Source organism: Oreochromis aureus, linkage group 3 (assembly GCF_013358895.1).
Source record: "Oreochromis aureus strain Israel breed Guangdong linkage group 3, ZZ_aureus, whole genome shotgun sequence".
NCBI classification, from domain to species: Eukaryota; Metazoa; Chordata; class Actinopteri; order Cichliformes; family Cichlidae; genus Oreochromis; species Oreochromis aureus.
The window spans coordinates 63,708,755-63,723,649 of NC_052944.1; the positions used below are offsets into that span (position 1 = coordinate 63,708,755).

Below are 14,895 nucleotides of genomic sequence, written 5' to 3' on the forward strand. Positions count from 1 at the left end.
TTTAAGTTTGAATAACAAAAAATGCAATTAAATGCTGAATGATGAGACAGTAGCATTACAGGAGCTCCACCTAGTTGTGAAACACTAGCATTTCAACTGCTGTTATGGAGAGGGGGGGGGGTTAAAAATATTTAATTTTTCTTTACATGACTGGATTAATGTGTGATATTTACAGAGAAGATTTGTCAGACGACTCAAAGGAAATTCAAACTATGAAAAAGAATGAAACAAAAGAACAAAAGAAAATCAACCAGGCATGACCGACTTAAAGACAGCATTTCAAGCCCTGTGAGTTCAGACACTGATGACCTGACACAAAAGGAGCTGCAGGTCATGTCTTTATACTGAGTCACCTTTCCTGCACCAGGAAATAACAATCAATCATGAATTAAATACGAAATGACTCACAGCAGGAATTCAGTTCAATTTAGTTTTTTCATACAGCACCAAATCACAAGTGTGCTATATAAGTTCCTTTATATTGTAAGGTAAAGACTCCATAATAACACAGAGAAAACCCCAACAATCATATGACTCCCTATAAGCAAGCACTTGGCGACGGTGGGAAGGAAAAACTCCTTTTTAACAGGAAAAACCTTCCGCAGAACCAGCCTCAGGGAGGGCCGGTCATCTGCCATGACCGGCTGGACGTGAGGTGATGAAAGAAAATCTGTGCATGAGGTGATCAGTGTGTCATATAAAGACAACAGAAATAAGGTAACAAAGAAAATAATATTTAAGAGAACCTGGTCTGTAAGTAAAATCAAGACATACTTAAAAAAAATCAGACAAAGTTCCCCTCTTTCCTACACTTGGCACCTTCCTCCAGAAAACTGACCATAAATAAATATATATAGTTACTTAAAAAATAGTTACATATAGTTAGCTTTGTTGAGATGGCTTGTTTGTGGGTTAGTGTTACATTAACTTCAGTTATTATGTACAAATTAAATAATTAACTTAGAAAATATAAAGCTTTGTTCACTGTGTAAAAGTACTTCATAGATAAAAGTAAGGGCACAGATTTAAAGCAGAAAACAAATCACACCTTTAGGACTCAACAACACTGTGGTGCATATTAAACAGTCAGCCCAGTCTCATAGGAAATATGAAACAGTCACAAAACCAGTGTTTGTGTTCAGTGACACAGCTTTTTGTAAAACTCTTTGGCGAGAATAAAGACTTAAAACTCAACTGGCATCTTCTTCCAACACTGAACCAGCAGCTTGGCTAAAAGTACACCTTTTTATTTAATATTAAAAACTGAAACTATTGATGAAATGATTTGTTCCACCACCAGCCCTTCCAACCTAAGGATATGGACTCTTTAAAATATTAATTAGTGTTCTGGGAAATGAATCATGATTAGATGTTGTGACAGTTTCAATATGTGCTGTGAGACTGCATCGGATTGTTTGAGGTAACGTGTACATGTATAAGAGTTCAGATCCTTTCACCAGTCATGTCAAACAGCTTATAACCCTGAGTTGAGGAAAGAGAAATCCCACACCTCGCACATTTTAATCCATGGATCTGATTTAAATTTTTTGAACAGCATGGGAACAAACAGGAAACAGTTCCTGGTTTTTGTTCTTTGTCTGGTTCATCGCCTGTTTATCAATGTTTTACGGTAACGATACGAAGTAACATTTATTTCTGTACATCATCAGATAATGTCTTGACCCATGCCGAGTGAAAAACATCAAGCCTGGAATAGCAGTGTTGCAAACTTGCTGCAGTTCAACAGGAGGCTGGTATGAATGATGACTATGTTGTTGTTGTTGTTGTTTTCTGTAGATCAAAACAACAACAACAACAAGAAGCACAGTAGAAAGTGGCAGACCAACGATGAATCCAACAGATCCATCCTCCTTCTTTTCACCCTCCTTCCCTCCATCCTCTGTGTGTCCTCCTGTCTGACCTGCAGGTGAGAAACAGGTGTGAGGTGTCAGCTGTCAGGTAGGTGATGAGTGAAGAACAGAACAGAATCCATTTCCTCTTCAAACTGCTGTCAGACATTATCTACTGCACTCTGATGTTTCTCTCTGGAAGTAGTCCAGCTGTTTCCTGAGGAAGAGGATGAAGTAGTTCATTCTCAAGTGTCAGAGTGACATCAGGGATCCTTGTGGATTGTTCGAGGCAGTTGTTTGCTTTCAGCTCAGTTCTGTTATTGTATTCAGCAGCAGGAGATTCAGAGTTTAGAAATCTCTTAGACATTTCGATCTGTGGTTCAGCGGGAGGAGGATGTGAGTCCTGAGTCTGTGGTTTATCTTTTCTGAAGATCCAACAACCAACAAAGGCACCACCAACAACAACAAGAAGAAGGAAAACAGCAACTGGAAGACCAGCTTTCAGTCCAACAGATCCATCCTCCTTCACTCCATCCTTCTTCTCTCCAGCCTCCTTCCCTCCATCCTCTGTGTCCCCTCCTGTGTGACCTGCAGGTGAGAAACAGGTGTGAGGTGTCAGCTGTCAGGTAGGTGATGAGTGAAGAACAGAACAGAATCCATTTCCTCTTCAAACTGCTGTCAGACATTATCTACTGCACTCTGATCACATCACTCAGACCAGCTGCTTTCTACAAAGTCTGGAATATTATTGGATGTATTTTAATTTCTATTATTTTTAAAACATAGTTTAAGTTGAGGCTGATGTCCAGCACAAAGAAAGATTCCCAGCTTTTTGCTCACAGTGAGGCTCATTAAAGCCTTATACAGTACTCTATATTAGCAGATATACCTGCAGTAAAAATATCAGTAAGTGGAAAAAGATGGACGGTTGGACCCTTAGGTCTGACTTAACCCACCAATTCTGCTTTAACCAGAGACAAACAGGTAAAGAGGACATGCTTGAGGTTTCAGACTCACCTGTGGGAACAACCTTCAGGCTGGTTTCACTGATGATCTCAGGGGTCACTCTCTTGTCGCGTCCTGAGCCACTCTGATATGAGATGTGGCACTCATATATCCCAGTGTCGTTAACGGTGGTGTTGTGCAGAATGATGGACATATTTCCACCTTTCATTTGTGGATCTCCCAGCTCCACTCGACCTTGGAACGAGGGATGCTGGTAGGCTTTGTAAGGACGATCTTCCCGGTAGAAAAATACATAATCTTCCGTTTGCATGCCCCTCTTGTTCCACGCTAACACGGTGATAATCCCTTCAGTGAGACCCTGGCAGTCAAGAGTAGCATCAGCTCCAGCCTCCACTTGAACTTCATCTTGGCCTGAAGGAAGGAGGAAAACACAACACAGAGGAAGCATGAAGAATGTTACTACTGTGCGAGGCTCTTCTTTAAAAAAAATACTTGTATACAACTAAAAATCCACTTTCTTGGACATTAATGATTTTGCGTGATCAAGTATTAACCTGTGGACATACAAACTCTGCCACTCCAATTGGAGCTGTATCTTAGAATAAAAATAATAATTTATGCACCTATTCAGTCACTTTAATATAAAACTGTAATTTTAAAACTGTGTATATACGGCATATTCTGTGTGTATTTATTAACTCACTCTTATTGCCAGTGTATGCCCTGTCCTTATCTTCAACGTCATACTGCTCTGTTGTATCTTAATTGCCTCTTGGGGATAAATAAAGTCAACTTCTGATTCTGAAATAATAATAATTAGAATACAACACCGGCTGCATACATCTCAGACTGAAGGCTCTAGCACTAAAAGTGAGGGTTTAAGCACTTTGGTCAGTAAGACTGGAGAAGAGCAACTATATCTTATTCAATAATCAATAATAATGCCTTCATCAAGCTCTGCAAAATTGCACAATTGGTCCATGACGAAAAATAGGCGTTCAATGACCAAGTAAAAAGCAGTTTTAACCGCTCATAAGGATGCGTTTAAAAGGCCACTCGAACACATAAAATATGGCGCTCTTGTTGGATTTTTGTCACATTTTCATGGCGCCTTCCTTTATTTAATAGTAAATGGTAAATGGCCTGCATTTGTATAGCGCTTTTCTAGTCCATAGGACCCCAAAGCGCTTTACACTACATTCAGTCATTCACCCATTCACACACTGGCGATAGCAAGCTACATTGTAGCCACAGCTGCCCTGGGGCGCACTGACAGAGGCGAGGCTGCCGGACACAGGCGCCACCAGGCCCTCTGACCACCACCAGTAGGCAAACAGGGGTTAGTATCTTGCCCAAGGATATTTGGCATGCAGCCAGGATGCAGCCTGGGATCGAACCACCGACCTTCTGATTAGTGGCTGACCTGCTCTGCCACCTGAGCTACAGCCATAGTGATTTTAGTTTAGTTTAATAACTACCAATAACAATCATTATTTGGCCTTCCTCTGCGCCGTCACAGCTCATAAGTTCTATAAAACTTGTGCTGTTTAGCAGGTACTGAACCAGCTCAGGGCCACTCCACCACCCCAGGCTCACCAAGAGGAAAGAAACTACCTCTGTTTACATTTCATGTCTAGTCAAATGATCTCATTACGATTTACTATAATAAGATAAAATCATAACAGAATGGATTTATTTTAGACAAATGCGTGTAAGTCCAAAAATTCAATTTTCAAGCAGTTTTCAGTTGTTCACACTTTGTTGTCAAAGGAGTTTGCAAAGAAAAGCGTCTGGACTTCTTTAATTTGCTTGAAGATGCTTCACCTCTCATCCGAGAAGCTTCTTTAGTTCTAAGGTCAAATGGCCGAGAGTCCCAGATTTAAACCCAGTGGGAGTTTCCCCCCAAGGAGGGACAAAGGACCCCCTAATAATCCTCTAATCACATGAGTCAAGGTGTGCTATTAAATAAAGCAAGGCGCCAAGAAGACAGCTCCTTGGAAGACAGGACCAACTTCACACCCGATCAGATCTGCACACTGTTAGACCTCTGCCTCACCACAACATACTTCAATTACAACGAGGGTTTCTACAGACAAAAACATGGCTGCGCCATGGGCCATGGGCTCCCCCGTGTCACCTATTGTTTGGCTACAATAGGTGACACGGGGGAGCCCATGGCACACCTTTACATGGAGGAAGTGGAAAGGAAGGCTCTTGGCTCTTTCAAAGGAAGAGTACCCAGCCACTGGTACAGATATGTGGACGACACCTGGGTCAAAATCAAAACACAAGAAGTGGAATCCTTCACTGCGTACATTAACGCCGTGGATAAAAACATCAAGTTCACCAGGGAAGACACAAAGGATAACTGTTTGCCTTTCCTGGACTGCGCTGTGCACATTGAAGAGAACAGCAATCTCAACATTGAAGTTTACTGGAAGCCCACACACACGGACCAGTACCTCCTCTTTGACTCACATCACCCTCTGGAACATAAACTTGGAGTAATTAGGACCCTACACCACCGAGCAGAACATGTTCCCTCTAAGCCTGAAGGGAAAAAGAAGGAACACACACATGTAAAGAAAGCTCTTAAAACATGCGGTTATCCTAATTGGGCGTTCTTAAAGTCAACAAAGAGGCACAGAAAAGAAGATCAGACACCAGCGAGGGAGGATAAGAAGGACAGACGCAACAACATTGTCATCCCTTATGTAGCCGGTGTATCAGAGAAACTCAGGAGAGTTTTCTCCAAGCACGACATCCCAGTGTACTTCAGACCCAGCAACACACTCAGACAGAAACTGGTTCACCCGAAAGACAAAACTCCTAAACACAAACTGAACAATGTGGTGTATGCTGTACAGTGCAGCGAGGAATGCCCAGACCTCTACATCGGAGAAACCAAACAGCCACTTCACAAGCGCGTGGCACAACATAGAAGAGCCACCTCCACGGGACAAGACTCAGCAGTCCATCTGCATCTAAAGGACAAAGGTCACTCTTTCGAGGATGCCAACGTTCACATTTTGGACAGAGAGGACAGATGGTTTGAAAGAGGAGTGAAAGAAGCCATTTACGTCCACTGTGAGCGACCATCATTGAACAGAGGCGGTGGCTTACGACACCAACTGTCTGCCATCTATAATCCAGTTTTGAGTTCCCTCCCCAGACGCCTTAACGCCCACTCACATCCTGGGCCATCTGACCTCAGGAAATCACATGACAAGGTGGGGCCAGGTTTCACAATGAGCTCACCCTAAACCCTGGCTGATTGGGACCCACACCCAGTTTCACACCTTGGCTCATGTGATTAGAGGATCACCAGGGGGTCCTTTGTCCCTCTTTGGGGGGAAACTCCCACTAGGTTTAAATCTGGGACTCTCGGCCATTTGACCTTAGAACTGAAGAAGCTTCTCGGATGAGAGGTGAAACGTCTTCAAGCAACTTAAAGAAGTCCAGACGCTTTTCTTTGCAAGCTCCTTTGACTACGATGACCTGGATGACTGAGAACCTTCACCAGTGTTGGGAAGGTTACTTTTAAAATGTATTCCACTACAGAATACTGAATACATGCCCCAAAATGTATTCTGTAACGTATTCCGTTACGTTACTCAATGAGAGTAACGTATTCTGAATACTTTGGAATACTTAATATATTATCATGCTGTTTACAACTACATGAATGTACTATTGCTGTGATTTATTACTGTTACTGAAGGTCCGAAACGTAGTAAAGGGACCTCGGGCTAATACGTCGGGTTCCGTGTCGGGCTGGTAGCCGAAAACTAGCTTTACTTTGTTGTCTGGGTCAACTTTGCTTGTGGGAGACAGAGAGAGGCGTTGAAAGGCTGCTCCAACGGAACTTATTGTTTCCGGAGGAAAACACGAACACAGTGTACAGTTGAGTCTTAATAGCTTACTTACAAATGGGCTCCTCAGGCACTCTTCTTGGCTGCAGTGGTTATTATTATATTTACATGCTTCCAGCTCCCGTTTTTGCTCCGTGACAGCTCGGACTTCCTTTCTCTCCCTCCCTCGCTCACAGACACATCACGGGTATGGCAGTCCATTCTCCCTGCAGCACGGACTACACTGCCCATCAGGCTACATGCTTTAGAGCTATGCCTGTAGCATTCTGTCTATTAGCTTAGCACAACAACAACAACAAAAAAGCGCTCTCTCACCCAGGAAACATGCAGAGAGAGAGCGCGTCACCCTGTAACCATGGCAACCGTAACGCTGCCGCCTGGAACAACAGAACATAGCTGTCAAACAAACCCAAACAGTCCTGACCTGCGACAATATGAAACAGGGAAGTACCGCCGTGTATTCCATTTATTTCACCAAAGTAACTGTATTCTGAATACCACCTTTTTAAACGGTAACTGTAACGGAATACAGTTACTCATATTTTGTATTCTGAATACGTAACGGCGGTACATGTATTCCGTTACTCCCCAACACTGACCTTCACAGACATATTCACACTTTGTTGTTTCACTATATTTTATTTGCTGCACATTACTGTTCCACTTTATTTACAACCAAAATACCTGAGCAGCTGGAGTTTTTACAGTAAATACATTTTATGATGCTTGCTTCTCTGTGTGGCCATTAGGGGCAGTTGCTCACTTTGCCAGTTCTCTCTCTATATATAAATAAATATATATAAATTAAAAGATTTTTGTGCAAGCTTGTAAATCTGTTGTCCGTGTTCATGACCTTTATCACTTTGGATTATAATCTAACAAGAGTAAAGATTAGAAATGTAGGGCCCACTGATTTGTTTATAAACACTGGTTGCTGGGGCAACATACATTTAAAACCGGTTAAGTAAAGTGGCGAACCGAAGTCCGGTACATAAACATGGAGTTTCGTTCTTTGTATCAGAAAACTTGTTTATTTTGCTCAGATATAATTGATAAAGAGACAGCAAAACAAACAAACAAACAAAAACAATCGTTATTCAGGAACTCTTTCTCACAACACGAAGTTTAACGAGCACTTACAACAGTCACCGTCCTCAGCTGTCATTTTCAACCCTTTTTAAATCTCATGTGAACAGTGTGTGTGTGTGTGTGTGTGTGTGTTTGTGTTTGTTTCCCACGGCTAAACGTCGGAAAAAAACCAACACTCGACTGTAAACATGTTTACTAATGATTTTTAATCATTTATTTGTTGGTTCGTGTAAAACGAGCTCTTTCTTACTCACCTGCCTTCCCAGGAATTACGCTCAAAAGCATAACAACACCAAGAGACTCCATCTGTAACGAAAGTGAGAGAACAACCGGTTTCACGTGAGATGTGTAGGGGAGGGGGAGGAAGAATCACATGACAGTCATAAGATTTTCCCTTCCTGCATATAAAATGTATCACCATAAACGGGGATTTCAAATTCAAATTCAAATTCAAATTCAAATTTTTATTTGTCACATACACAGTCATACACAGTACGATATGCAGTGAAATGCTTACACAACTGCTCGTGACCTAAAGAAAAAAAAGAAAAGGCTATGAATAAGATAGGAAATAAATATGAAAATTAAAAAGGATAAATTTAACTCGGAAGGAATAAAATAAAATATATATATGAATTTGTTGAAAATAAAATAACTGTACAACACAAATTAGAATGAAGGGTAAATTTAGCTGGGAAAGAATAAGATAAATATATATGAATTAAAGTTGAAAATAAAGTAGCTGTACAACAAAATACACAATACACAGTATACAAATATATAAGAATGTATGAAGAAATATAAATATATATACAATAACAGCAGCATTTTACAAGTATTAAATGGAAATGGAGAAATATAATGTCCAGTGTTGTGCAAACCACATTGTAGGTGTCTTGTGCAGTGCAAATATGCTTAAAGTGATTAAGTGTAAACAAAGTCCAGACTGTCCAGTGTGTGTGTGTAAGAACCATATGTGTGGGTCCATTCTATGTGGTAGTGTGATGATTGAGAGACCGTATCGCCTGCGGAAGAAGCTCCTCCTCAGTCTCTCTGTGTTGGTCTTCAGGAGCGGAATCGCTTTCCTGACCTCAACAGAGAGAACAGTCCGTTGTTGGGATGGCTGAGGTCCTTCACGATCTTCCTGGCCTTGGTCCAGCACCGCCTGCTGTAGATTGAGTGCAGGTCAGGGAGCTCGGAGCGGATGGTGCGCTCAGCTGATCGCACAACCCTCTGTAGAGCTCGTCTGTCCTGCATGGTGCTGTTCCCGAACCAGGTTAAGATGTTTCCGTCAGGATGCTCTCTATGGTGCGTGTAAAAGTTCCTGAGCACCTTGGAGGGCAGTCGGAAGTCTCTCAAGCGTCTGAGGTGGTAGAGACGCTGTCGGGCCTTTTTCACTATGGTGTTGATGTGACAGGACCATGACAGGTCCTGCGTGATGTGAACTCCGAGGTATTTGAAGCTGTCCACTCTCTCCACTGGGCACTCGTTGATGACGGGGGTCTGGTAGTTCCTCTCCTGCTTAGTACTGAAGTCCACTATCAACTCCTTTGTTTTACTGACGTTTAGAAGGAGGTTGTTTCTCTGGCACCAGGTCTCCAGATTCCTAACCTCCTTCAAGTAGGCCGTCTCGTTGTTGTCAGAGATCAGGCCCACCACGACGGTGTCGTCAGCAAACTTGATGATGGTGGTGGAGCTGGTAGTGGCCACACAGTCATATGTGTACAAAGAGTACAGCAGAGGGCTCAGAACACACCCCTGGGGGGCTCCAGTGCTGAGAGTGGTGGAGGCTGAGACATGTCCGCCCATCCTTACTGCCTGTGGTCTGCCAGTTAGGAAGTTGGAGATCCACTGACACATAGATGAGCTGAGTCCCAGGTGCTCCAGTTTGGTGGTGAGTGTGGAGGGAATTATGGTATTAAATGCAGAGCTGTAGTCGATGAAGAGCATTTTAACATAATTCCCCCTTCTAGAGTCCAGGTGAGTGAGTGATGTGTGGAGATGGCATCGTCTGTGGAACGATTTGGACGGTAAGCGAACTGTAGTGGGTCCAGCGTGTCTGGTAGTGAAGAAATGATGAAGTCTCTGACCAGGCGTTCAAAGCACTTCATCACTACTGAGGTGAGGGCTACAGGGCGATAGTCATTGAGAGAAGCAGGGTGGGGTTTCTTCGGGACAGGAACAATGATGGACTCTTTGAAGCATGTGGGGATCACCGACTGAGATAAAGAGATGTTGAATATCTCAGTGAACACAGGTGCTAGCTGGTATGCGCAGTCCCTGAGGATACGACCTGGGATGCCGTCTGGTCCTGCTGCTTTCCTGGTGTTCACTCTCTTGAAGGCTCTCCTCACGTCATGCTCAGAGATGACGAGCACGTTTCCGGTGTTGGCAGTATCTTCCTGTCTGCAGTCGTTAGCGCCGCTAGCGCTAGCATCGTTGTAGTCCTTAGCTGCAGCCTCGGCGAGCATAGAAAGTGTTCAGCTCGCCTGCCAGAGTCCCGTCCGCGTTCACAAACCGGTTGTTGGTGCTTTATAGTCCGTTATTGTCCTTAATCCCGCCACAGGCTCCTAGAGTCACTCTGTTGGAGTTGTGACTCTAGTTTCCTCCCGTAGCGCTGCTTCGCCTCTTTCACCACCTTCCGCACGTCATAAGATGCGGCTTTGTACGGGTCCATGTCCCCGTCGCGAGTCCCGTGTTGTAGGCAGCGGTGCGGGATCTCAGAGCGTCGCGGATGGTTTTATCCACCCACGGCTTCTGGTTGGGAAACGTTGTGATAGTCTTTGTCTCCACGGTATCATCCGCTAGTTTCCCGATGAATCCCACCACCGCTTCCGTAAACACGTTGGCGTCATCATCGGAGCTGTTTCTGAACATGTCCCAGTCTGCGTCGTCGAGTGCGTCCTGTAACGCTGACCACCGATTGGTCCGTCCCAGCGCGACGACCTTCCTCTGAACCGAACTTCCTGTTTCAGCCTTTGTTTGTATTTTGGCATGAGGAAGATGGCGGCATGATCGGATTTGCCAAACGGAGGCGGATTGTGCCTTGTAGCCGTCCTTGACCGTGGTGTAGCAGTGGTCCAGTGTCCTTTCACCTCTGGTGGGGCAGGTGATATGTTGGTGAAAGTTCGGCGCTGCGCGTTGAGGTTGGCACTATTGAAGTCCCCGTCACAATAAGCGCGGCGTCCCGGTGTTGTGTCTGATGCCGGTGAGAGCCTCATGCAGCTCGCATAAGGCAGTGTCCGTGTCCGCTTGTGGTGGTATATAAACGGCACTTATAATGACCGATGTAAACTCGAGGTAGATAAAAGGGGCGACACATGATGGACAGTAGTTCCAGATTTGGTGTGCAGGAGCGTGTGAGAGGAACAACGTCAGCACTGTTGCACCAATTGTTGTTCACCATTAAACACACGCCGCCTCCCTTGACTTCCCGAGTCCCGTGTCCTGTCCATGCGGTGAACCGAGAAGAACTCGGCCGGCTGGATGGCGTGGTCCGGCACCGCTGGGTTCAGCCATGTCTCGGTGAAGCAGAGGAGATTGCAGTCCCGAATGTCTCTCTGGAACTTTATCCTGGCCCTGAGGTCATCAAGCTTGTTCTCCAGTGACTGGACGTTGGCGAGCAGGATGCTAGGAAGAGGTGTGCGGTGTGCACGAGCTCTCAGCCTGTTCCTGACGCCGGCTCGTTTCCCTCGAGGCCGCCGCTTCGCGTCGCGTCCTTTGTTCTCCCTCAAGATCTCACTCGGCCAGCTCGGATCCGGAGTTAAAAACTTCGAATTGTGAGTACATTGTATACCAATAGAAACAAGAGTGTCACTGTTATACCTAATGTACCCAATGGTGATGAATTTGACGATGTAAGAACGCTGAAAACTAACTTAAAAAACAAAAACGAAGAAAAGGTGGTCGGAGCAGTCGTGACGGCAGCCGACCTCACCGGCGCCACAATTTCTATCCATCTGTTTATAATGTTCTTTTTAAAAAAACCATTATAGTCTTTAACCGAATTGAAAGAAAACTGGCAAAACAGAGCGAGGGTTTGTGAAACAGTGAAATGTTTGAAGCATGTGTGTCTGAATTATAACAACCTGACATCCGTCTAAGCAGTGCCTGGCACATATTGATAATGCAGATGACATCGATGACGCAGATGAGCCTTGCACAATCCTAACAGGGTTATTAGCTATTAGTTTTAGAAAAGTCCCTTGTTGTTCAGCCCGTGTAGCTCTAGATGTCATATTCTAATGTTTGACTTATAGTCTCTAACATGAACCCACATGCCTTTGTCCTGTTTAGAAGACTGCCTCTTTGCGTGCAGTGTCAGTGGCAAAGAAAACGAAAGGGGGGGGAGGGGGGAACTCGACTTGTTTGTGTGTAACTGGTTAGAAGGAGGATGAAGTCAATTAATGGAACCTGTTTATCAGAAGCTGTAGAAACTCCATGTTTATCAAATCATCCAGTCTTGAATGTAAAGCACCATCTAAGGCAACAATACATGGAATGACCACCTTTGTAAGAGCCATGTAAAGATGTATATTGCATATTTTGTGTTGTGAGAACTGGCTGCCTAAACCAAAGCGAATTATTATTATTATTATTATTATTATTATCATTATTGACATTTCAGTTAGCTGGCTTTTTAACATTAACAAAAGAAACATTTCTCTGAAAATGATCAGGTACAAGGCCTGGATCAAAAATGAGAGAAGAAGCAAATTGATATACCTTCAGAAAACCTTGAGATTTGGAAAGTGTTAGACTTTGTTCTTTCACTTTTGTATAAATATGCCATTCAGAATATATTGCTTCAAATTCTGTTGAAATACACTTATATTTTCATCATGTTTTATTAAATGCACAAGGAGAAAACAACCAGTACAAATACAACCAGTAAGTCTTGTTTTTGTAACATGTTACATATTGATTGATTGATTGATTGTACTTTATTCATCCCGAAGGAAATTGGGTTAAGGCTGCCAGCCGTGCCAGCGCCGTAATTTGAAAATAACTTCACCCTCATCTTTACACATCTCTTCTCTTTTAAAGCCTTCTTTGATTTTCCTCTGTGACTGGACACTTGAACTCTCTCATCTCTTTCCTGTTTCACTTGCATTAAATTTGCATTTTATTTCCCTGTTTAGATGTGTCTGACAATTTTTTGAATGTTCAAGTCTACTACAGACCTCATTTTGTGATGCATATGTCATCCAGATTAACATCAATACTAAACTTCGTTTGACTTAAAGACACATGAAGAATTATTTTCCTGCTCACACAAAAACAATAAAGTATGAATAAAGAATGTGATTACCAGAAGTAATTTTTACTTACTTACAAGCTGATGTAAAAAATACCAAATTCGTAATCAACTACAATAAATACTTTTGTTAAAAGATTTACACAAACAAAAAAAATGTTCCTTTAATCAGAACAAAACGAAACAGTCCAACATTTTGATCGACCCTGATCACTGTACAGGCTTTTTTGAATGTGTAGAAACAGATCTTTGTGAGTTTTATTTAATCTTTATCTGACTGAAACTTCTTATGTCTCATTACTTTGTATGTTTACCTTCAAACTGGTTGGACTGGTTCATATTTAATTCTGGTCACACTGTTTGCTTTAAAACATGCACAATGCAAACATTCATATCCAATGAGCTACTCTGTTTACAGTGTCCTAGATCCACTCCCACTTTCCACCTTCGTCTGTAAAGTAAGGACTGAAAACAGAGCTGAAGTGGGGTGGAGCAGCTGCCAGCGGTCATATAACAGCATCTGTCCTATTTCACAGTAACATGATGGCACTGAGAGGGTATGTATGGTAGATGGAGAGTGATGCTGACAGTAGAGCAGTGCAAACTCTGTGTTAAAAGTAATAAAGAACCATGCACATGTGTGTGTGTGTTTGTGTGTGTGTGTGTGTGGGGGGGGAGAGCATATAACAGACCATATAATTAATGTGGCTGTAAAAACAGTGATGTCATTTCCCGGATCCAGTTTACCTAATCAAACATTAACATTTCTAAAATGAAACCAACGAGCAGCTCATTTAAAAACACATTTTTGTTTTTCTCTTTTAAATATTTATTATAAATGTGTATTACTCATTAAGAATACAAAAGTATTTGTTTTTTTATTTATCCATTGAATAACTGATAGAATATTTGATCGCTAAAATAATTGATAACTGCAGCACAGGTTATAATTATTACATAACTGGTTAGGTAATAGTATTAATAGTTAGGTAGTAGTTTAAGCAAGCTAAACTACTACTGGATTTAAAGTCCACTCAGGTGGTTCACTTTGTGATAAACGATCGATTATTAATAAAAGGTTTAGCAGACTAACCTCGTGTTGGAGCAAACACAGACCTCCTCCTCCTCAAACACAGTAAACTGATGACTGAACACGAAGACTGCGTGTACCGATCTGTGAAGCTCTCGCCTTTCTCGCGCTAACCACACACACTCCCACTCTTTTTCGTGGTGCCTTCACGGCCCCGCTTAAAAACAGGTAAAAGGCGAATTCATCTGCTTATGGCTCAGATCGCCCATCCTTTTCTATCCTGCCCTTTCCTCTCCTCTGGTGAATTTAATTGGCATAAATATAAACGACATTAGTAGACCGGAGGCACATATTTAAGCCCTGAGGAAAGTTGAGGAACGAGCTTTCTTTTTCACACGAGGGGTCCATGAAGGCACCACGAGGGGACGTTAGGTTTCGTTTCTGCATCTCAGCTGAGGGCGTCTCCAAAGATCACTGATCAACCATCGATCTGTAAATGATAGATCTGAGTTCAGCGTTTCTCACTGATCGACCACTCAGTGATCGATAATTCGGCGCGTGATCGCTTCTTCATCTTCATCGGTGTGTACACTGAGGAAGAGGAGGACTGTTTCCTGTAACATGATGTTAGTTCGCATTAGCTTCAGAGCTGCTTTCCGACTTCCTAAAAACCACCGCAAATACTACAAATATTGGTACTACTACTAGGCGAGGTGGTAGAAGTAGTCTAAGTGTTATACAAAGCGTCAGTATTACTGGAGTAAAGATCATGGGTCGAGAACATGAGATCTCCTTGTTTGTTGATGATATTTTGATTTACTTGACAAACCC

The 14,895-nt window shown here is 42.8% G+C and overlaps 1 protein-coding gene across 1 annotated transcript; it reads right to left on the bottom strand.

The window, feature by feature from the left end:
• Nucleotides 1–116: 116 nt before the first annotated feature.
• On the bottom strand, nt 117–14,264 carry LOC116309488. Its single transcript, XM_039607396.1, has 4 exons — nt 14,128–14,264; nt 8,032–8,083; nt 2,868–3,227; nt 117–2,438 (listed from the first exon to the last, which is right to left on the bottom strand). Exons 2-4 carry the CDS (start codon nt 8,081–8,083, stop codon nt 2,023–2,025), a joined length of 828 nt encoding a protein of 275 aa, XP_039463330.1. The 5' UTR covers nt 14,128–14,264; the 3' UTR covers nt 117–2,022.
• Between the last annotated feature and the right edge of the window lie 631 nt (nt 14,265–14,895).

Excerpts from the sequence above, each read along its gene's own strand:
- LOC116309488 (XM_039607396.1), bottom strand. The coding sequence starts at position 8,083 with ATGGAGTCTCTTGGTGTTGTTATGCTTTTGAGCGTAATTCCTGGGAAG. Across the intron at positions 3,228-8,031 it reads CGTAATTCCTGGGAAGGCAG|GCCAAGATGAAGTTCAAGTG; the intron begins GTGAGTAAGAAA and ends TCCTTCCTTCAG. Across the intron at positions 2,439-2,867 it reads CCTGAAGGTTGTTCCCACAG|GTCACACAGGAGGGGACACA; the intron begins GTGAGTCTGAAA and ends TCTCACCTGCAG.